This window comes from Parus major, chromosome 3, assembly GCF_001522545.3.
Source record: "Parus major isolate Abel chromosome 3, Parus_major1.1, whole genome shotgun sequence".
Classification (NCBI taxonomy): Eukaryota; Metazoa; Chordata; class Aves; order Passeriformes; family Paridae; genus Parus; species Parus major.
This window is the reverse complement of record NC_031770.1, coordinates 91,820,947-91,844,019: the sequence shown is the minus strand read 5'-3', so window position 1 is coordinate 91,844,019 and position 23,073 is coordinate 91,820,947. Positions and strand designations below refer to the sequence as shown.

At 33.7% G+C, this 23,073-nt stretch overlaps 1 protein-coding gene across 2 annotated transcripts in view; it reads right to left on the bottom strand.

The window, feature by feature from the left end:
• Positions 1 to 23,073, bottom strand: part of CSMD1 (CUB and Sushi multiple domains 1) — a 1,067,087-nt gene that overhangs the window by 30,279 nt on the left and 1,013,735 nt on the right. For both annotated transcript variants that reach the window (XM_015621308.3, XM_015621309.3), the window contains exons 53-58: positions 22,380 to 22,553; positions 18,959 to 19,132; positions 8,847 to 9,035; positions 7,040 to 7,213; positions 2,971 to 3,153; positions 611 to 787 (exon numbers count right to left, since the gene is read on the bottom strand). In XM_015621308.3, the coding sequence (XP_015476794.1) occupies positions 611 to 787; positions 2,971 to 3,153; positions 7,040 to 7,213; positions 8,847 to 9,035; positions 18,959 to 19,132; positions 22,380 to 22,553 (1,071 nt within the window). The remainder of the gene's footprint in view (positions 1 to 610; positions 788 to 2,970; positions 3,154 to 7,039; positions 7,214 to 8,846; positions 9,036 to 18,958; positions 19,133 to 22,379; positions 22,554 to 23,073) is intronic.

The following is a 23,073-nucleotide window of genomic DNA, read 5'->3' as shown; positions in this document are numbered from 1 at the left end:
GTATGTGTGTGTATAAAAGCACTGACATACTGTGAGTCTGGCCTTGCCAGTGAGACCACTAGACCTACTTGCTTTGTAGCACTCCTCTGGTCCCTGCTACCCTTCCCTGGTGGAATATCCCAGTCTTGCTGCTCCTTGATTCTTGGTCCTTAGCAGAATGGTAATTGACCAATTCTGACTCATTTGGCTTACAATAAAAACTGGTATAATAATGTATCGGATTATACAAAATTTGATTTTGAGCTACTAGAACTTCGTCCTCTAAGTATAAGCCACAAGGGGGAAAAAAAAAGGAAAAAATGCTAAAGATATCTAAAGGAACAGGTAAATATAACATTATTCAAAGAAATATTAGTATGATCAAACTGAAATTTCTGAGGTAAACAAATACAATAAAGTTACGTATATAGCCATCTTAAGAAGATAGTTCTGTAAGTATCTAGCATGTATTGTAAGGGCATGTACCTTTAGATATATAAAAATATTCGTGTATTACAAGACAGGTGAATGTGGAAAACTGTTATTTTATCTATCAAAACAATAATTTTCAGTGGGAAGGATAGATGGCTTACTATGTTAAAGCTTTAGGAGAAGAAAATTTCTTTCTGACCTGTGCAGTCTGGAGCAGTGCCAGTCCACGTCCCATTAGCAGTACAATGTCTCGTAGTTAGCCCTGAAGTTTTGTAACCTTCCCAGCAGGCATAGATGACTGAGCTGGAGAATAATATTCCATCAGTGTATATTATCATACCATTGGCTGGCGTGCCAGGGTTCCCACAAGATACAGCTGCAATGAAGAGATTTAAAAAAAAAATAAATTCCATCATAGGTGACTAACTGGGATGAAAGAAACAGGAAAAGAACAACTAGGTTCATCTTTTAAAACACCTATAGCAAGTTTTACTGAGAAAATATGTAGATATATTCTTGAATTAAAATTTTATTTCTCTTTGCTAATATTATTACTTGCAATTTTTTTTTCCCCTTTTTTTTAATTACTGATTGAGATAGTTTGCCCTTTTTGTTCTACTTCACCCAATACAGTCACTGGAGCAAATAATACTCATTCACAACTTTCTGACAGACTTGTACCTCTGTTTTGCCTTTCTGCACATTTTTCTATTCTCTTACTGTCTTCTGGTATCTCATTTTTCAATTGTAAAAATGCATAAATAGTAAATTGAAAACTTCTTCTTAATTTATAATTGGAATCAATAAAAGAGCAGACATTCTTTATTGGTCTCCATATTTTCTGGCCATCTATATCAATCCTTTAAGCAATAATTTTGTTTCAGCTTCATATGTCCAAGATTTGAAAATGGCTTACTTTGATTGCTTTGATTGCATGGCAGGTTTTTTTGGAAGGTGAGGGGTTTTTTTTCCCCAGTGGACCAACCAATCATTAGAAGAATTTGGGGTTTTGTTTTGAATTTTCCTAACAACTTTTCTATCAACTCCACTATTTTGAGACTCCCACCTGAAGTACTGCATCTACCTCTGGCATCCCCAGCAGAGGAAAGACTCGGATCTGCTGCATGTGCACCTGCTGGGTGGCCCCCAACATAATAGTTATAATCCAATAACTAAAATATAGCAGTGTCGGGTTTTATGATTAAAACAAGCATAATTTGCCAATTAAAAGCTTGTCTACCATTTATGTTTGGTAAATTTAAAAAGGCATATTTTAATGCCTTTTTAAAATCAATTTTAAATCACTTTTTAAGTTTAGAACTTCAAATAGTGAAGAGAAAAATTCAAGAGGTTGAACTTACAAGAATGAATAAGTATTTCTCTCCTAATCTCATCCTTAGATGAAATAGGAAACAATTGAAGTGCTATAGAAAATTGCAAAAAAATAGGCTTTTTTCTTCTTTTTATTTTTTTATGAAAAGTGAAGGTTGAAGAAAACACTGTGATGAAAGGGGGAAAAAACAGCATTTAAAACGCTGATAATTGCTACTGATTTCTGCTGTCCTACTATACTTATTGTCTTTATGAAAGAGAGGTAGAAAGGATGCTGCTAAACTTCAGTTTTCTGCTGAAAATACTGATTCAAATACTGATTCTGTGCCCACTGCTATTTTTATACAGTTATGATGATATCTGCACTGACAGATTAGTCTGTGCTGAAGAATACTGCAAAAGAACAATTGTTCTCAGAATAAAACATGTAGGTAAAAAAAAAAATTGTTACAAATATTTTGTTCTGTCTTCCATTTTATAATTTAGTTTAATATTTTTTAGAGATAACAGATACTAGACAATACATCAACTGAAGAATTAGAAAAAGGAATTTTTCAAACATTCTCGGAAAATGAGAAGTAATTAAAAAACTGAATTTAACATCTTCTATTACTGATTTCCAATCTTAACCGCACAAAAAATATAAAAATTCTTAATTTTTTCAATCATATTTTTAAATGTGATTTTTCAGAAATATTTTCTATTGCATCTCTTCTGAAAGAGGCAGCATAAAAATATCTCATTAAAAATAGTCTAATTTCTGTTGAGAAATATGTATTGATTTATTAATTTATACTTAATTTATGCAAATTTATTTTATCATTTATTCAGTCCTTGCTATGCATAGGTATTACATAGAAAGAGAAGATGAAAGTATTTTACTGTTGCAAAACAGACAGATTTATTTATCACTCCATTTTCCTATCTTCAATCAAAAGCATTTGCTTAGTCTTACATTTAACTCAGGTATCTATTATTTATTTTCAGGCTAATTATTTTTTAACTAAAATTATTTTATCACAATTTTTTTATAAATATATATTCCAAAACTTTAGCAGTTCAGGTTTAAGTTTTCAAGCAAAACATGAACAGCTTGTAAACTTTTTATATCGCCTTTCTGCAGAATGTTACAAAAGCATATTTCTGCCTAACAAATTTTTCAATCAAAGAATAAAAGTCATAAGGAAGTGTGTCAATAGTTTCAAATGCCCAAGTACCAGTGCCTACCTTCACACACAGGCTGTATACCTGACCAGGAACCATTAAGCAGGCATGTTCGCTCTGCAGACCCTCGCAGCTGATAACCCATTTCACAGGAGAAACGTAGCAGACTTTTTGTTTTGAACTCATCCCCTAATCTAGACCCGTGAGCTGGTACTCCTGGATCATCACAAAAACCAGGATTATTTCCTGAAAAACACAACAGAGCACAAATATTGGCTTTGGGACATTATGAGCAAATGTAGTGGCAGTGAAGCTACTGTCTTGCAAATAATGCCACTGCGTTGTTTCTATAACAATCCCTTTTTTCCAGTATTATGGTGTGAAACTAAAGTCAAAGATGAAAATACATATCTTTTTATCCTACTTCTTTCCTCAGACCAATACAGACATAAACGCAGAATGCAATAAAAATAAAAGCTAAAATATAATTGAGAACACAGGAAGCACCCCTGTCACTTTTTGTCAGTTCAACAAATCTGTTGCTTTTTGACAGAAATTATATTTTCTACACACTGTGTTTTATTGTTTAACTTATAGTAGTATCTTCTAATAAAAATAATTAAAGTGTGAGGAAACAATATTCAAATTTTTAGGAAATGTATTTGAAATACAAATATCTACAGAAAATACTCTTACCCATCTGTCTGTCAAGAATAAAAATGTCTCATGATTATCTTTATCCTCTAAATTTCTATGCAAATATTGATTACAAATTTAGAAGAGAAAGTATGTATTGCAAGAAAGAGCTCTCAAAGATGTCCTCATAAATCTGATGAATCAGTCAAGTGCTTTATCACATAAAGTAGCTGTTACAGGAGATACCATATGAGATGGTTAAGAAAGCATGGGTTCAGTATCAACAATTTATTATAAATTTTGGTATAAAATTGTCTATCTCCAAAATCCTTGTGTCTACATTGCAGTTAACAGTGATATTATCCTTTGTTCTCCACTTTTGAACTATATGTCTAAACTCAAATTGTATTGAAACTATAGGTTTTGATTTTGGGCTTTGCTTTTATTTTTGGGGTTTTTTTTCAAAGTATGTGTAAATACTTTAATAGTTTGAAGTCTGTATACTCTAAAATGTTGGGTTATTTTTTTCATAGGCATCTCTCTCATATAAAGGATAAAATCCTAAACAAAGAAAAAACAATTTTTGAGAAAACTCAAATAGTTCATTTAGAAATTAAAAATTTCATATGTCAGAAAGCATGATTACATGCGCATCATAAGGTTTTAGTTATAGCATGCATTAGTGGATACAATCATAATTTCTCATAAAAGGAGGCCAAGAGAATTCCTGAATTCAAGACTAACTTGTGGGCTTTGATTGTGTTCACTTTGTTTAGTATTAGGTTCTTCTAGAATAGATTGCTCTTGTCACCCTGCCCTACATCATTTGGACCTAGATTTCCTGGTATAAATACATGCTTGTAAACAGTGTGAGTGCCCTAAGTCAACTGGTATGTTCTGTCTCTCTGTGTGCAGTAAAATTCACCCCAAAACACAGTGCCTGCCTCCATGAATATGAAGAATGGTCTCCAGCACACACAAACTTGTAAAGTATTTGTGCATTGTTTGATGGACTAACAGGTGTGATGGGTACAAATTAATCTGAGGACAATTCAAAGAGTATAAAGGTCTCAGGCATCAAGTCATCCATAAGTTCTACCCTGGCACTGCTAAAGCAGAAGTCCAGATGTGGCCTCTGAATGCTATCTGCTTCCACTTACTCTACAACACTACTATTTCACAGATATTTCTGTTTGCTTAAAATGTGTGAAATAACATGGGGACTGTGATTCAGGCTTTTACTGTGGCATGTTTATGGCATGAAACAGATATATCACATATACTTTGGCTTGTGAACACAAAGGGATTTTTCAGGGCAGAATGATATATGATTCTGAAAATTTGATGATGTCCGAGTTGCTTTGGGATTTTGCTGAGGGACTTATTCCAGATGAATGATTAGATTTATTTTTTTTTTCCTTGGACATACCTAGTTTTGACTTGGAGAAAATTTGAGCTGGGAATGTGAAATGTTATAGTCAAAGGGTACAGACAAAGGCAGTTACAGTAATATGAAGGTCTAGGCCCCTTTTCATTTAGCAATGTAGAAAGCTCAATATCCATTATTGAAAAATTAGTGGACCATTTTAAACAAAAATGTCAACTTTTGTTTAATTCATAAGATACGAAAGTCCATCATTGCAACAGTTGTAACAACAAACCCTGAGATCATATTTATGCCATCACAGAACCATCAGGCATTCAAACAAATATTAATATATAAGAAAGAAATAAATTCCATTCTGAAGGAGAGTATAGATTTTAAACATTGTATTTGGACTGTTTTTCATATCCCCAATGTATAAAACCAATTAGAGTTCTCAGTCATCCTGGGCACAATCATTCTTTCACTGACATTATGACAAGGAATTATTCATATTGGATTTTGATGGATTAATCTCCTGAATATCCAACTTGGAAAGTGTAGTTAATTTTAGAATTCTAAATACCTTAGAGAAAATAGACCTTTTTAGGGTTTTCTTTGGTGTTTTTGAGAGGAGGGAGATTTTCTTTGCTTTTTTTACACTGAACCAACAGAGACAGATTTTCATTTTCCTAGGGAATCATCTTGTTCTCAAGATGATGACCCATTGTGTTCAAAGTCAGAAATTTGAATTTTGCATCACCAACAATATTTTACTTTCCCTATACATATTTTCCCCACCATAAGACATGAGCACAAAGCTCTTTAAAGTTTTTGAAATCTATGAGTCTATAAAAATACTGTCATATTCATGACTGAAGATATCTGAAGAGTCTCACTTATTAGCAATTAAAATTTCCCTACACCAAACTAAAATTTTTCCTTGGTGCAATTTCAGATCTGGGATATGCTGGATAAAAAGGTGAAAGTGACATAAATGAGAGCTTAAGATAAGCAAGAAAAGATTTCTTGTTGTGCAGTAATGCCTTTGAGGTCTAGGCATAGAGATCACGACAGCAGTGAGATCTAGCAGTGTGAGAAGAATCTGAACTATTTTCTCCTTGAGCAGTAGAGAACAGAAAAGAAACAGAAGTGATTTAAATTCACTTCCTTTTTTAGTATTTCAAATTCTGCTCAGCATCCTTGCAGAATCATCCTTGCAGCTCATAAATGGTCCATTTTCAATGAATACTTATTCAGAGCTTTTTCAAAGTACTGAAAATAATTCAAAGTACTTTACACCTATTTAAATTAGGTCAAGTCTGAATTGAACCACATTGAATCACATCAGCCCAACAGTGGGAATATCCAATGGCTCAAGGGAAGTTATAAGATTGTATAATGGGTAATTATGAACAATTTTATCACTAGGAAATTTTCTTCTTAAACCCTTCAAGTATTTGATTTTAATACACCGAAGTGTGAATACCTCTTTCCCTTACAAAAGCTATTAAAATGCTGTGGGTGTCCTTAGTAGCCAATCCTTGCCTGAACTCTTCACTCCAACAAAACTGTGTGATGTTTTATGACTTCTTATAGATTTGCATAGTCTAGGGAAGAATAAACTGTTCCTGAGAGCACCAAGAACACATCAGACATTTATGGTGCTTGCACGTTGTGACAATAATAAAGTTTATTTCTGCAAGAGAAAAAAGGAGTGAGATGCACAAAGTGTACCTTAATACCTTTGCTGTGGAGTTCCTCAATCAAAATTTTCTGATGTAAAAGCCTTTGTTTACAAAAAACAGTGTTCATAAGAATGTAATGTAACACATGCATCCTTTTTAAGCAAAACTTGACGAGGTTTGAAATACTATTTTGCTGTGTCTTCTATACACTGCAGTATACAACTAGAGCATCTGGCTGAGGAGTGAAGTTGTGAAGTAATGACAAAGAGAATGAGATGATTATGAGAATATTTCAGTAAATGGGTGTGATACAGCAGAGTGACTATTGACAAAATTAAAATATAACTCTAAAATAAAAAAAACAAACAGATAATTGGCTAAGAAATGTGAGAATAGCCTCACTCATATGACAAGATGACATTCAGATAATGGTTTGTACAAGTACCTGAACAGTGAGGGAGGGTCCCACTCCAGTGGCTATCTTCTTGGCACTCTCTCGTAGAATTTCCTATGAGCCTTCGACCCGCTGTGCAAGAGTAGTGAATTATGGAGCCATATGTAAATTTGTCTCCTGAAAGAATCGCATTTGCAGGTACCCCAGGATGTCCACAAGAAATGGCTAACAAAGGAAAGAACACCACATTATGAGATGTTTTCATAGCACAGAAAAAATCTCTTATAGCCTTTAAATACAAGGCTGGTTCCACAAAATATACGTCTGTCTGGATTCCAACTCTTACATAGATTCATTGTTCTTGTTGCTATAAATTATTTACTGGTCATTTGTAAGATTAAACACAAAACTATGTATAAAACTATTCAATCCAGTTTAGCCTTCTCTAAAAAGATATAGATTTCTTTCCTCATTAATTTCTTTTCATGATCCTTCCCTACAAATAGTACACCTTATTTTGGTTAGCAATAGGAAGGAAGACACCAAATAAGGCTATTTGTAATGTGCTTATAGACTGCAGATAAGATAGTGTAAGTAGCTTTATCCTATCTACAACTAGGTACAGTTTAAGCAGCATAGTGAAATAAAATATTTATACTGTAATATTATTATAGCAATGTGATGAACTAGAATGAGCAAGAAAAACATGTATTACTGATGATTTTTATAATTTTAAATCATATTTATTTTTCTGAGATACAAGAAGTAAGGAACATGCTTAAACCAGTAAATATTCTTGCCAAACCAAAAAAAAAAATAAAATATGCAGCTATTTGTATTTAAAATGGTGTATTTCCCCTAATTATTTTACTACTGAAATGTGAGTGAACACACTTTTTTCTGGTTATAGCTTTTATTGACAGACATTGAAAGCAGAAATTGTTATAGAAAAAAAAACCCAAACAAAAACAAACTGCTTAGGTCATCTGAATATTAGGTACATAGCAGTATGAAAAGGATAATAAAGAAATAAATTCACCAGCCTAGTGATATTTTTTATAATATAAGTGTATATAATGTTAATCCATTAAATAAATAATCATAGTTAAAATCCATTAAATAAATAATCATAGTAAAAAATTTTATTCTGTAAAGCAAAAAAACTTTTAAAACATCTAATACGTTTGAAATTAAAATATACTTTAATTTCATTTACTACTTATAATTGCATTGCAAATCAGAAATCATGTCAGAAAATTAATAGTGATCACAGAAGGAAAATATCTCAATGGAAATTAAACTCAGGCAAATTGTTATTTTGGAAAGATATGAAACTTGCTGATCATAAAAAACACCAGAAGATTTCCTCCCTCTGAGGAGAAGGTAATGGAGGAAATATGAAGTGATGTTATGAAAAGACCCTCCTGAGCAAAATTTTTCTCAAAACATTTCACAGATTTGTTCTCACGTATACATTACAATGAGAGAGAAAAAAAAAAAATATCTGATATAGGCATTAATGGTCTTAGACTATCATTCTAAATTATAACAAATAAATAGTAATTTTAGATTTCCCTAGGTGTTTCCAGATATCTTAACAATCCACTGAAAGGGGAAATGAATGTTGACTTTCTGGCATTTGAAACAATAGTTCCGCAGTTCCCTGGAAACACATTTTTAATAATGGTAAGTTGCCTGATATTTTGTCTTAATGTTTTCTTACTGAGATGTACAATTTGCAATGTATTGATCTTAAAGTCCACTTTGTTCCTTAATAGATGGCTACACTTCTTTTTTCTATCATGACTTAAAATCAGGCACAACCCTTTAATGCTAATTCAACCAAATGAATACTTACACAAACACTTTGGTAATGATCTATCCCATAACCCATTAGCTTTACAGGTCAGTGCAGATGATCCCAAGAGATAAAAACCCTTCTTGCAATGGTATGCCACGCTTGTTCCATATTTGAAACTTTCAGGATAATTCTGCTGCCCGTGACGAATTGCATTCTCCACAAAGCCAGGATCAGAACAGTTCACCACTGTAAGACAAACAGCGTTCATTGCTGATGCATAACAGCAATATCATAAGTGTAGCAATGATTCTTATTACTTCACTAGCTGCTTGCAACTGTGGTTCACCTATGGTTCCTTTGTGCATTTTATTTGACTTAAATATCAGAAATATTGACACCTAAGTAAGACTCTAGATCTTTTTGCTTTGAAAGTAATACTACAAATTTACTCCAATTCTTTTAATAGTTTTGGACAAGATACATATTATCAAGTGTACAAGTGGTTCATAGATGAAAGAGAAATTTGAGGAATTCTTTATCATTCCCTTGGAAGGCTAAGTTTGGTCTTCTACATAATTTTCATGTGAAGTATGTCATCTTTCAAGTATGTCATCTAGTTAAAATCAATTTTCATGAAAAAGAAATCAGTGGAGAAGAACATAGATAAGGTTATCATTTTAGAGGTAAGATATACATAGTCCGTAATGGAGTGCTTTTTATCCCTGAATAACTTTTATTCAAAAGCTTAAGTTTTATTATATGTAAAAGAAACCTATTTTTCATGTACCAATTTTTATTAAAAACACAGTAAATACAATTACATAGAAAAGTCAAATATCTTTTTAAAATTATGTATTGCAATGATGCACACAAAGCATTAGAAAATACTATGTAGAATGATTGTGTTCAATGAAAGAGGTCCTTTTTTTTTATTATTCCTGAGCAGTAATAATACTTTAGAGTCTCCTAACTGAAATTATTCCTATTTGTTTTATGATGAATCCCATGAAATAATTCACAAGAGAAGTTACATTCAGCTTACATTATGTAATTTAGCTTATATTTCATGCTAACAACTTTTATTTAAACATGGTGTTATAACCATACTATTTTATGCAGAAATCAGATATATGCAGGTTAAATAAATATGTGTTTACATGAGATTTCATTGACAGAAACTAATACCTCTTTTTTTTTCTGTCCCATAATATGGGGAAAAATATCAAGTCCTAATACCTCACTACTCTTTGAACGCTGTGAAAGGTTTGGGTGTGTAAGTCTGTGTCTCTGTACTTGCTTTGAAGAACTCCAAAAATTCTTTCTTCGGGGGATCTCTGTTTAATAGTATTATCAAGAGAAAATGCTTTTTTCTTTTACATGACACATCCTTTGTTACTGCTTTTTTTCCATGGTTATTCATCTTTGTCAGCTAAGTCTAATTCTTGCACTTTCAGTACAACTATCATTGTAGAACAGGGACACATGTGAAAGTCTTTTAAATGCACAGTCCACTGACAGGATGCCTCACCAAAACATTAAGCTAGATCTGAAGGAACTCGTATGCCTGTACTCATAATGCAATCCTTTCTTACAGAAACTAGCACAGTTCCCAGAAGCAGCACATGCTGCATCCTAATTAACCCTGCTTCCTAGGCAAGCAGACACAGTGTAGTGCTGGGGCAATCATGCTGTTAAGTTTCTGCTTTTGGAACCAGCCCACATCCTCTGCATAGTTATTGTTTGCCTTGTACAAAAAACATCCTTAATTTTTCTATGTAAATGTATACAAATTCCTAAACATTTGAATACAGATCTGTACCAATATGGATTAAAGAAAGCCAGCACTTTTTTTCTGGCATGAGGCCAGCAGATGGTGGCTCAGTCTATGCCATTGTACACTGCTACCTTCTGGAACAAGGTGAATTTCTTTAAACTACTCATAAAGAAAGATCGTCTTGCCCATACTAACCCCTGAGCCATGCTCCAAACAGTTCCTGTGAATGTGACACTTGGTTCAAATGAAAAACCATCGAAATAAGTAGGAGCAATTCAGCTCCCATGCCAGGCACTGTTTAATTTAAAAATATAGATAAATTTAATTTCAAATACAGAAGTAAATATTTCAAAATCTTTCTATTTTGCAAAAACTATTTTTATGGTAATTTGATTCCCAGCCTCACAATTACACAATACCGCTATTGTGATCCATCATATCAAAAAGTGAAGTCCAAGGTTGTATTGAATATTTACAATGGTAGAGAACAGAATTTAAGTCTTCTTGAGACCAATATCCATATTCTAACCAGTACATCACTTTGAAATGAAATGATACACTTTGCATATCCAAATGTAACCATGGCAAAATAACACTTTTCCATTTCACTGATACCTACCTGTTTTAGCAACTACACTTTTAAGAGCAGCTCTTCCCTTAAACGATATGGATTAAAAAAAGATGGAATTGTGCTTTATGGCTGTAAAAATATATGTAAAATCCCGTGGAAAAATAATAATTACATTCCTCTGCCAACAGTCCACAGGTGAGTTAATATCAGTTTATCAATATAGCAATCATATTTAATTTTTTTCTATATATCCTGGTACAAATAGGATTTCTTGCTGTGAGATCCACAGTACAGATGCATGTTTAGTAGCCTTCATTCAATATCATCCAAGTTTTTTTTAGCTCAGGAATATAGGATTAAAAACTGGGCATACACAGCTTAAACAGGAAATACTTTTACAGTAAAATTTCATTAATGAATACAGAAAAATAGTGGAAATTTGCATGAGGAAACATACTACTTTTTCCCAAGCTATAGGACAAGATTCATACTGTTTATCAGATTAAGTTTCTTACGATTTCAAAAGAATCTTCCTCCATGCAATCTATATTTTTAGCTGATTTTCTGGTGTGATTTTTGGGTGGTTTTGTTTGGTGGTTTTAGAGGTTTGGGGTATGTTTGTTTTGGGGTTATTGTTTGTTTATTTGTTTGGTTTTGGGTTTTGTTGCAAATTGTCATAACAACTTGTCATGGCATCATAGACTATCAGTCACATAGAAATCTCATTTGGGAGTTGTGGGAACTCCAGAATATCAGAAAGTACCATTATTTAACTAATAATATTGAATGTTTATTCTATTTCTAGATCAAAGTGACAAACAGTGAAATACTGTACAGATAAAAATTGTGTAAAGGAAAAAGCAGTAAAATAAACAGTGAAATGCCATTTTAGAATTTGTTAAAAAGAAAAACCTAAAAGTGCTTATTTTTCACTGCTATTTAAAGAAAATAATTTCTATTGAACTCAAATATGCACAAGATTAGTTGAAAGAGAATATTGAAATTAATAGTTCAAATTATTTCAATTTTAATCTCAGAATGTTCTATTGAAACAGAAGAAAAATCTGATGTGTGTTTCAAAATTCTTGCATTTATTGAAGAGTTTGTAGATTCTTGAATATAATAATTTTCAAATATTCTTCTCTTCCTATGGATTACTCAATTCTTTCTCTAGGTTTAATTTTTAACCAGCCTTCACAAGAGCTGTCCCTTTTTTAGTGATATTGATATTATAACATTTAAAAAAAAAACAAATATAACTGCTTAAAATTAAATCCTTGGTTAAATGGGTAATCGTGTCAAGTTCGCTTATGGAAAGTCAGTATTAGAAATTAAAAGGAACTTTGTTTCATGAAGATATGCTGGCCCAAAGCAATCCAAAAGCAATTTTACCTGAACTATTTTTTGCAAGTGAATAGGTGGAACATAAAAAGTTAATTCTCCATGCAGACCAGAAATATGTAGTGTTCAAGGAATATATTGCAGTCTCGAAGTATCCATTTTTCTGTGTGATACAGAATTTCACTTCAATACCAGTAGTATCTGTTCAGACAGCTCAGTGATGAATGAAATACAAAACAACCACCAAATGTATAATTTAAGCATGTGCTCTGTGAACAAAATTCTTGCATCATACATGAAGCCTTATCAAATGATTATGCAAGAGAATACATTCCCTCAAGTTAAAAAGGAACCACAATTATGCCTGCAGCGCCACTTAAGATCAGCTATCAGTTTTTAAATATATACACAAGTGTGCTGTTGCTAAGAAGGGCTGCAGTAAAGAGTACTTTAGAAAAGAATTTGAGTTGGCTGACATACAGAACTAAGGCAGTATTTTCCCCAATTGCCTTTCACCCTGGGGACTCAATTGTAAATCACAGTGAGAGTAGAAGGAGATTGCTTTCTCTCAATGACACCTGTCAAGAGTTGCATGAGAAATGAATTCTGTCAGTCTTGGTTTAGTCTTCTGAGAAAAGCTGAAGAATACTCCAAGTCTGCCCTGATAACTTTGGAACCACACACTGAGGAGATTGAAACCCTTGAGGACAAAGAAGTTAAAAGACCATGTCAGAGTCCTCTAGGGCAGCTTTCTGTTAAAAAGTTGAATGATCATCAAAAAGTACATCATTCACAGTATTCGTTTCTTGCTCTCACTCCCTCCTTTTTTTTTTTCTTGACAGAAACAAGCTTCTTTTATAAACTTTCATATTTCATCAAGAGTATTTTAAAACTTTTATTATGTGAAAAGTATTGCATTAATGTTGGTATCTATAATATGTTTAGGGACATACACTCTAGAGTGAATGAAGAGTAGAGAATTCACTCTGTTTTTATGAAAAGTTTTTTAAAAATGCTCTCTATAAAAAGAAAGAAGGCTCTGCTGGTGAAGACATGATGACAAAATTGCCAGTGAATGGAAATTTAGTAAAGGTCAGTGCAAAGTCAACAGTAAACAAGAATGAAAACTTCTTAGATTTTGCCAGCTGTTACAATAGCAAATTGACCAGAAAGATAAAGTATTTACCTATTATTTTTCTCTGTGTATGCAAATTTATTTTTTCTGTGTGTATGCAAAATTAATTTTTGGCCATCTATGTACAAGTAGTATTAACACAATAGCTTTTGTCAGACTAGTACAAACTCCAGTGTCATGACTTAGAGTCTTTCTCTTCAGACTCCTTTTTAATCTGAGCATTGTTTTTCACCTGGATGAGGAACTCTTCTGCTGCCTCAACAGATATTTCTACTACCTTTTGAATTGTTCTTACCTGATCTCCAGGCTGGCTTCCCTCCAGAGAGGGGCACCTCTGCCAGATCAGGTAAATATCTCAGACACCCTATGGCATCTCCCATGGTACCTCACCTCGTTATATATATAGGAAACTTACTCAAGTGTAACTTATCCTTCTGAAGAATTTCAACATGCTATCAATACAAACAGATTAGGTATATCTGACATTTAAGTATAAATAAGTAACTGTAAAGGCCTCTGACTTGAGAATATCAAAACTGAACACAATGCACTTCTCAGCTTATATGAATACTCAACTCCACCATAGATGGAAAATGCTTAAATTCAGAGCTGCTTTATCTTTAGATGAGAAGAACTGGTCACCAGTCTCACTCTCTTCTCACTCTCCCCCACCTTTATATCAGCTGCTATGAGAAAGGTTATTTTTCTTGTCAGTGGAGTGGAGTATTTCTCACTCTCCCCCACCTTTATATCAGCTGCTATGAGAAAGGTTATTTTTCTTGTCAGTGGAGTGGAGTATATTACCAATGGTTCAAATGACATAGCCACTAAAGAGAACACGATAAAATTAGCAATTCTTTGTAGAAACCAGATTCCTGATATGACATAGAGGCTTAATTAAACTTCTCAAGAATATATGAGCAATGAGATAAAGAAAGATCAACCTTTCGAGTTAGAAATTCGGCACAAATACAGTATAATTAAATAGAAACCTGAATTCTTTATTAGTAACAAATAGCCTGGACTTACTGATACAGGCTGGAAAATATGAGATAACTCAAACCTCTGCAACTTTGCCAAACGGATCTTCCCATCAAAATGTTTTTGGTCTTAATAAACATGTTTCTAACAGGAGAAAAGCTTATATAATCTAATTTATAAAAAGATAAAAGGAATTCTGAAGGAAAAAGCAGCAAAATATATTCACTTTTACTGGTATAGATTACAAATATGAGTCTGCCTTAATACAGGCAGAAAGAGTATTATTCTTCAGGCATAATATATGGAAAGATGACCTGCAGAGCAATCAGGAGTGCAGAGCCCTGATGAGATCATCTGATTCAGTTCTCATTTTGGTGGTTAAGAGTTATAATGAAAAGTAGAAAGTATGGAGATTGGCCTTCTGTGCTTCCAAAGACTAAAGAAAGTGGTTCCAAACTGCTAATGGAAAATAAATCCAGTGAACCTACTTGGCTTAGGATTTAATATGGTCATAACTACTTCTGGGGTAGCACATCCAAGCTCTACTCAGGCAGGTTTTCAAACCAAAGTTTGAAAGAAAGGTCATATGTAAAATCTCCATTGAATTAAATGACACGTTTGCCAGGAATCAATACTTTCCTAGTGGGATATTTAAAGAGCTGGAAGATTTACTTTCTTTGCAAAAAATTCATAATTTATTGCTAACAATGAACTTTAAAACAAATGTTTTCCACCCATTAGACAATTTTAGAACTAAAGGCTTATGCCAGAAGAAGTGCTATTACTTCTTTAGGTAAGTTCTAATCAATTCATTAAGACCAAATTTGGCATAGGAATATAGTTGGTGTATATATATAGTCTTTAGTCATAAACTGTATATAAGATTGCTTGAACTTGGGAGTGATAACTAAACAGTTTGCCCAGGGCTTTTCCCAGTTAGGTTTTGAATAGCTACAAGAGTGGAAAAGCCACAATGCCTCTGGGAAAATATTCAGGTGTTTTACCACCACCACATTTTAAAAGCTTTTTCTTATGTTTGATTTTGTACCCTTTGCATCATGTACTTTCAGTGAGCATGACTAGAGGAGTTTGGCCCTCTTTTTAAACACCGTCCCTTAGATAAGCATAGGTGATAAACAACGTTCCCCTGAGCCTTCACTTCCCCAAGCTGGAAAACCCCAGAGGTAAGCCATGAGAAAAGTTTTTTTCTCAGAATATATATTTAGGAAAGGGCCAAATACACCAGTGGGAGGAGGCCACACACACACACACACATGCACAATAGTGAGAAGTAAAAAAGGCAACATTGAGTTTAGAGGAGAAGGCAGTGCATGAAGGAGTAGATACTCTCTGCAGCCTGTGGAGAACACATGCCAAAGAAGCAAGTAGGAATAGCAGAGAGAAACTGCTACATACTAACTGCAAGGTCAATCCACCATCCTAACCTAAAATAATACCAATTATCAAGGAAATTGTATTAAAACACTTTATATTTTCATATATTTGAAATAAGAATCTCCCACATTTCTACATCAGAGATGCTTGTAATAGGAGAATGGTATAGAACTACTCTAACACGGATGTGCTTTAGCTGAAGTGGATATTGAATATTCCCTTTACAATACAACTAAATATCTTCTGGTGCACAAATACATTTGAAACAGTTATTGTTACTTTAGACGGCATATTCCTCTCCAGAATGAGAGGTTTCTTGGACAAATTGTAAACTTCATGACAACTTTTTCAAATTATTTCAATCAGTTAAACTCGGTCACAGATGTGAGCAGCTACAGTGTTATCATGATTAGCAGAAAAGCGCTCCAGGTTTTAGCAGGGTGCACAGAGAGGGTGATGAAAATAGGAAGATCCTTGCAGTTTATGATGGAAGAGATATAAAACAGTCACTGAAAAATACATGCTGCTATAGGGAAAGAAATATTAAGTGAAGAATGAAGAAACACTGAGTGAATGGCAAAAGTCCAGCTTCACACCACCTTTGTGAGAATAGACAAGACTGTAGATACTCAGCCGTAGATACTTACCATTCTCAATGGACCTTGGCAGAGTTGCTTCTACAATACTCACTCCTTTCAGAAAACTAATCTCCCTAAACAAGGTTTCAGACCATAAATTGGACTGAATCAAACTCAAATTCATTTGAATAAATTTAAAAAGGTCAACAAAAGTAGACAGGAGGGACAACTGAAATAATGTTGTAGTAACTGTAAGCAATCTAATTCTTATGTTCTTCTTTAAAAATCTTCTTGGTCTTTGCACTGTTTTTCCTTCCTTTCATTTAAATTTGCTTTCCTTTTAGTAAATGTAATGGAGTTTAAAATAAATACCTGAGTAACTCATCTTATAAATGACGTTAACTTCAGTAAAGCTGTTCTACCTCTGCCTCTGACAGTCAAAGAGAAAATATTCTGATTGCAGCTGCAGTGTAAGATTAAAACTATAACAAACGTTGTCTATAACAAATAAAACCTTACTTAAATGCCTCACAGATGAGACAGACGATTTTGTTCACTTAATTCTAGCAAAAGAAAACAGTATAAAAGAGAAAAAAGTACATGAACATAAATAGGAACAGTTTGCTAATTCTTGTTTCTTTGTTCCAATAATTATATTGCTATGTTAGTTAACTCACTTGAATAAATTCTGAGGGTAGTGACTGAGGGAATTGCCATCTCTTTATTGTCTTAATGAGAATGAAAGATCTAATTCCACACACACTGAGCCTGAAATTGCATCAGCCGTCTCTGAAAACATTATGATGAGCTAATCATCACAGATAATTATTATTCTTAGAAACAAAAGTTGTAATACAATAAGATTTTTAATAAACCAACAGGTGGAGATAATAAAGGTAGAATAGCTGAAGTTAAGTTCTTATCACATGATCTTCAGTCCCAGTGTTGTATCCTTAGAATGACTTTGCTGCCTGCTATTTCCTTTGGCCCATAAAAGACAAGATACAAAAAACAAAAAGCTGTTTGTTTTTAAAACAAAAATATTTTAAAATTTTTCTGGTGAAAAAAATTATTCATAAAAGCTTAGTAACCATTGTATTTCTGGAGAATTTTTTGCATTCTTTTTCTTTGCATGTTCCATAGCAGACATAGCCATCGGATTCTTTCCAGACACTAAGCATTTTTAAACACGTTTTTGGTTTACATATTTGAAAATTAGCACTGTTATTAACATTTATAATTGAGCCCAGAAAATTCCAGCTTTGAATATGACCACAAACAACATTTGTAAATTAGATCCATTAAAATATATTTCCTTCCAGAGCCTTCACAAAGTTTTCCCCAGACCTTTGAGATCTTTCAGTATCTTATTTATGCCGTGTCCTGCCTTTCACTTCTTTGTCACTTTGCATCTATGATTTGGTCAGAAGATATTCAGTCTGCCTCAGTGATTCAAAAGAAAATGTTTCACAATATCATTAAATATCAGTATCTTAATGGATTCAGCACTGAGAAAGCAGGTACTATACCAGTAGAAGTTACTTTGGGCATATAATATAAAAACACAAAACTAGTGAACAGTTTTTAAGTGTCTGATCAAGGCATTGGTGGAACAGACCAAAGATGAGATGTTAGCTCCATATTCTGCAACAATAGGCAAAAGTATAATGAAAATAAATAAAAACGTTGGTCAAAAATGGAAGGAGTAAAAACAGGTTAACTTCAGAGACTTTGAATCTTAATTACACTACTGGGATGTGGATGAAGAATTCAATCTGAGAATTGTAGATTATGCTTAAATTTTTTTTTTTTGGTCCTTTCCTAATATATACACTTGATACAGATTTTCTCATAACAAACCTTTTCTTCATTCTCATCTCACAAACATGTCCATCTTATCCATAGCACACCAGGAATCAAGTTCAGATGGCTTTGCTAAAAAAAACCCAAGTGGAATTAAATCTTTATCTTTTCTTTTTTTTTTTTTTTTTGGTGTGTGGTAAAAAAAACAGGTTTCACATCTCGCAGGTATTGCTAGGAAACAAGAGAATTAATAATGTTTTGATACATAAATATTCAATTTCATAACAACCATTTATGGAAACTGTATTAAAATGCGCCTAATTCAGGCTAAACAGGCAACCGTGATTTATTGATGTAATACAACTTTTGTGATACAAAGTTCATTTTATATATCTATATAGGAGATGCCCATGATTGCTGTCAGAGAATTTTGAGGCAAAATACTGAAAAGTCTATGTTTCCCCAATACTCAGCCATAAGAACAATCTTCAATACAGAAATGCAGAAACTCAAATAAAGGTGAGAATAAGTTCCTAAAGGACAGGCTTGTGAATTATATCCCAGTATTCTGAGGCAGGGTAAAAGTCTTACCTCGGCAGTTGGGTAAAGGGCTACTCCACTGCCCATTGCTTCGGCACTGTGCTCGAGAAGCACCCTGAAGTAAGTAGCCAGTGTTGCAGGTAAAATTTACCACATCATTTAAATTGAACTCACTGCCGTTAGTCATTCCATGAGCAGGATTCCCAGGATGGCCACATGTGATTGCTGTTAGAAGAAAAATAGGCAGGTTAGCATCTAAGTGAAAGGTCCAAGGAACCACTTGCAGATTGGAGCTCTTTTGCCATTTTGTTTTTTGATTTTGTTTTCCTTTTTCTCCTCCTGAATTTGTCTTTGACAGTTATACAAGACATATAAGAAAAAGAATAGGATATATTTATTGAGAACTCTTAACTGCCAGGAGAAAAATATTATTTTTTAAATAAGACTCTTAGAACATACTTTTTACCTTATGTTGAAAGCTGTAAAAAAAATTAAGTAACTAACTAAATGCATTTTCACACACATCTGATCCTTTAAAAATGCATTTAAAAATTCCTACTAATATAAATAAAGGTAGTTTTTTTTTCCAGTAAGCTTAAACATGTAGTAGGGCCAAACAAATTTCATGCAGTATTTCAGAACATTCTGGAGTTCTGAAGCATTGCAGTTTAAAAAAACCTTATATTGATTTGCTGAGCTAGTGATTCTTTTAATCTGATTTTTGGATGACTATAAAGAATTAATTTCTGGGAGTAAATCTTTCCCTTTATGATTTTGCTAAAATGGAACTTATAAAATAAGCATATTATGGTCAAGCTCTAGTTTTCCATGTGATGAGATACTAAAATATTATAGAAAAAGAAAAGCATAGTGAACAATGTAAAATCAGAATGTCTGTATACACACATGCACAAACACAGAACTTCTCAACTCTGTGCTAGTGGTGTTTATCATACTCAAATGAACAACCTATACAGGGGTTTATTTTTTCTTTTGATTCTGTTGTGCTGCTACTCACAAGGAACTAAGCAGAAATCATCTTACTTCCTATTAACTCTCAATAAGCAGCAAGTGGAAAGACCTTTCAGAAAATACTTGGCTAAAGTGTGGTTCAACTGGTTATCCAGTAAAGAGATTGGGAATGACCTGTGTGTGACAAATTTTGCAAGATGAAGGAGGCTGGCTTTTATATGAAACTAAGAATCTTAAGTAGTCCTGGGTGGAGAGCTACAAGTGCTTCCTTAGATGTTATTTTTTAAGATTACAATGCCTGGTACTTCACAAATCTAAAAAAACCTTCAAAGTAAATTAAAAATATAAAAAGGCATGATCTTCTGTAAAAATCTCACAAAATAAAGGCCAATTTGGGGCAATTTCAGGGGCACAGCTCCTAATAGCTTTGTAATATCTCTGCCATTGTACTGGATCTACCTGAGATGGATATCTTATAGTGCTGTGCTTTGTATGGTTACCTAGAAAGATGTTAACACCCCAGTGTTTTGCTACTGCTAAGCAGCACTGCACAGCACCCCTGCTGTCTCCCTAACATTCCTCCTTCTCATCAGCAGGCTGGGAGTGGTCATGACCTTGCAAGGGGAAATGACCAGGGCAGCTGACCAAAGGGATGTCCCATACCATATGATGTTTGCTCAGATATAAGAGCTAAAAGGAAGGAGGAGGAAGGGGCAAGGCAGGGTGGCAGTGTGGAAGGAGGGGAGGCATCGTCTATTATTTATATGTACGCTTTGGAGCTACCAGTACACGTACTGAAGCCTTCTTTCCTGGGAAGCGGCCAGACATTCCTCGTCCACGGGAAGCAGAAAATGAAAATCTTTATTTTCTTTGCTTGCATGTACAAGCACATTTTGTTTTAGTAAGCTGTCATCTTATTTCCTTCCCTGCCTTTCTGAGGAGGGGAGTGAGAGCAGTTCAGTTGCCACCTGGCATCCAGCCAAGGTCAACCCACCACAGCCATTATTTCTAGTTCAAGCTCCACAATGCTCAGTCAGAAGAATATTTCAGTAGAACACATTTTTAGCACTGGTGAACAGTTTGTTTTCACTTTACATCTCAGAAATAAGAGTCTCATTTGTATGGGAATTATTTAAATTAATCAAAGTAAAAAAAAAGTACCCTGAAGTTTGGATGCTGACATAAACCAAATCATCTTGCATGGCTTTTTAGTCTGGCAGAGTTCTAAACAAAAGAAAACTATACCATAATGGAAAGCATTAGGCAAACTCTAATAACAGAAACTGATGCCAGTTCTTCTCATAACAGTAAGGATAACATACATTTAGGAAGAAGCAGCCTCCTTCCCCTCCTGTGCCCCCCCAGCTTTGCCTCTTTCTTGTGAAAGGATTTTATTCACTGCATAGTCAAATGAATGCACTAATAATAACAATACTAGTTGTGACGTTTCTCCTTTGAAGAATAAAAATCACTTTAAGACATAAATAGGATTTTAAAAGGACAATGACACTTGGCAGATATTTCCTGCCACTGTATACATGTAAAAATTGTCATTTTCCCCTAAGAAAGAAAATAGTGAACATTTAGAAATCTAGTATGTATTGAAAAGAAATTGTATTGAACAGAAAATGTAACTCTGAACAGCAACAGTAACTTTCTGTGTATACAAGACTTCTGTCTGTATTGCAGACATCTTAAAAAATGCAACACTGAAATAGTTGATATAAATTCTCCATTAAAAATCACAAAAAATATGTATAAAATGGGGGTCTTTAATAAAACTGATATGGAAAGGAAATAAAATCAACTGCAAAGTAAAGTAGCAAGATTAAAAAACAGATAAATTGGACTTGACTAATTAAATGGCTGATGGTTCAGAAAATGTCAGATAATCTGCCCCACAGAGAAAGAAAGACTCTGCAATTCTAGCATTTAATTATGGGATTTTCAAAAACAGGTGAATTAATAAAATATTAAAGGTAAAGGTTATAAAAAAATATATAATATTTAATATATATATAATATATAATTCTATGCCACCCCTTGCCTTGGCAAATCAGTTTGAGGGTGATTTGCAGAAACAGGCAGTTATCATTAGAACTGCACAGATGAACACTAGTCCAGCATTGTCCTTCAGGCAATGAAAACATACAAAGAAATTTTTTTACTATTAGTGAAAAAATAGGGGAGAGGCTCAGCAAGCCCATATTTGCCATAACAACTATGCCTGGACAAAGAGAATGTGATAGATTAAGTTAGACATTTGCAGCCTGCTATTCAAACCCCTTCAGTGCCTTTGCCATCTTGTTTCTGAAACAACAGAAACCAGGAGTTACTGAAAATGTTAACAAGCCCATAGTAGGTTAGAAACTGGATCATAACAACCCCTGTAATTGACAATAGGTTCAATAAATTTCTGACCTGAGCCCAAACACTTTTGACCATCCAATCTGCTGTTAATATAGTAGCAAAAATTCAGTGAAAAATTAACTGTACTTACGGACACAAACAGGAGTTTGTCCAGACCACTTGTGGTCCTGTAGGCAAATTCTGACAGATGTACCAACAAGTCGAAAGCCAGGATTACACTGGTAGACTACAGTGTCACGATAACTGAAACCATCTCCACTAATATGACCATTTACAACTGGGTCTGGAGAGCCACAGTGACCAGCTATAATAAAAGAATAACCCATCAAAAATGCATGTTTTGAAAAGACTCACCAAAATGTAAGAGTAAAAACCCAAAATTTCAACTTTCCCTTCAATAAGAAATACATTTAGAGTCAACTTCTGCATTGTGCAGAACAATTTCTCAGGTATAAAACCTACAGATGATATTTCTTCTACTTCTTTGAAAAAGAAAATCATCAAATAGAGAAATGAGAAATTTATTATGAAGTAATAGTAAGGTTTGAGAGTTAAAGGCTACACTTCTGTGACAAAAAAGGCAGCCTTACTAAGGCACTTCACCAAAATGAAAATGTGGAAAGTAGGATATATAAAGTAGAAGTAGGGTATTTTTGTTAGTACTGACCAAGTTGCAAAGCAATATAAAAAAGAGTTTACTATAATTTTGAAATTAATATGAATGTATAAGCATTTTCCAGATAGAAGGTATGAACAGGAAGGAATGTCTGCCAGCACTGTTTCCTCCTTATTTCAGCTGCTGTTAAAACATTACAGAATCCATT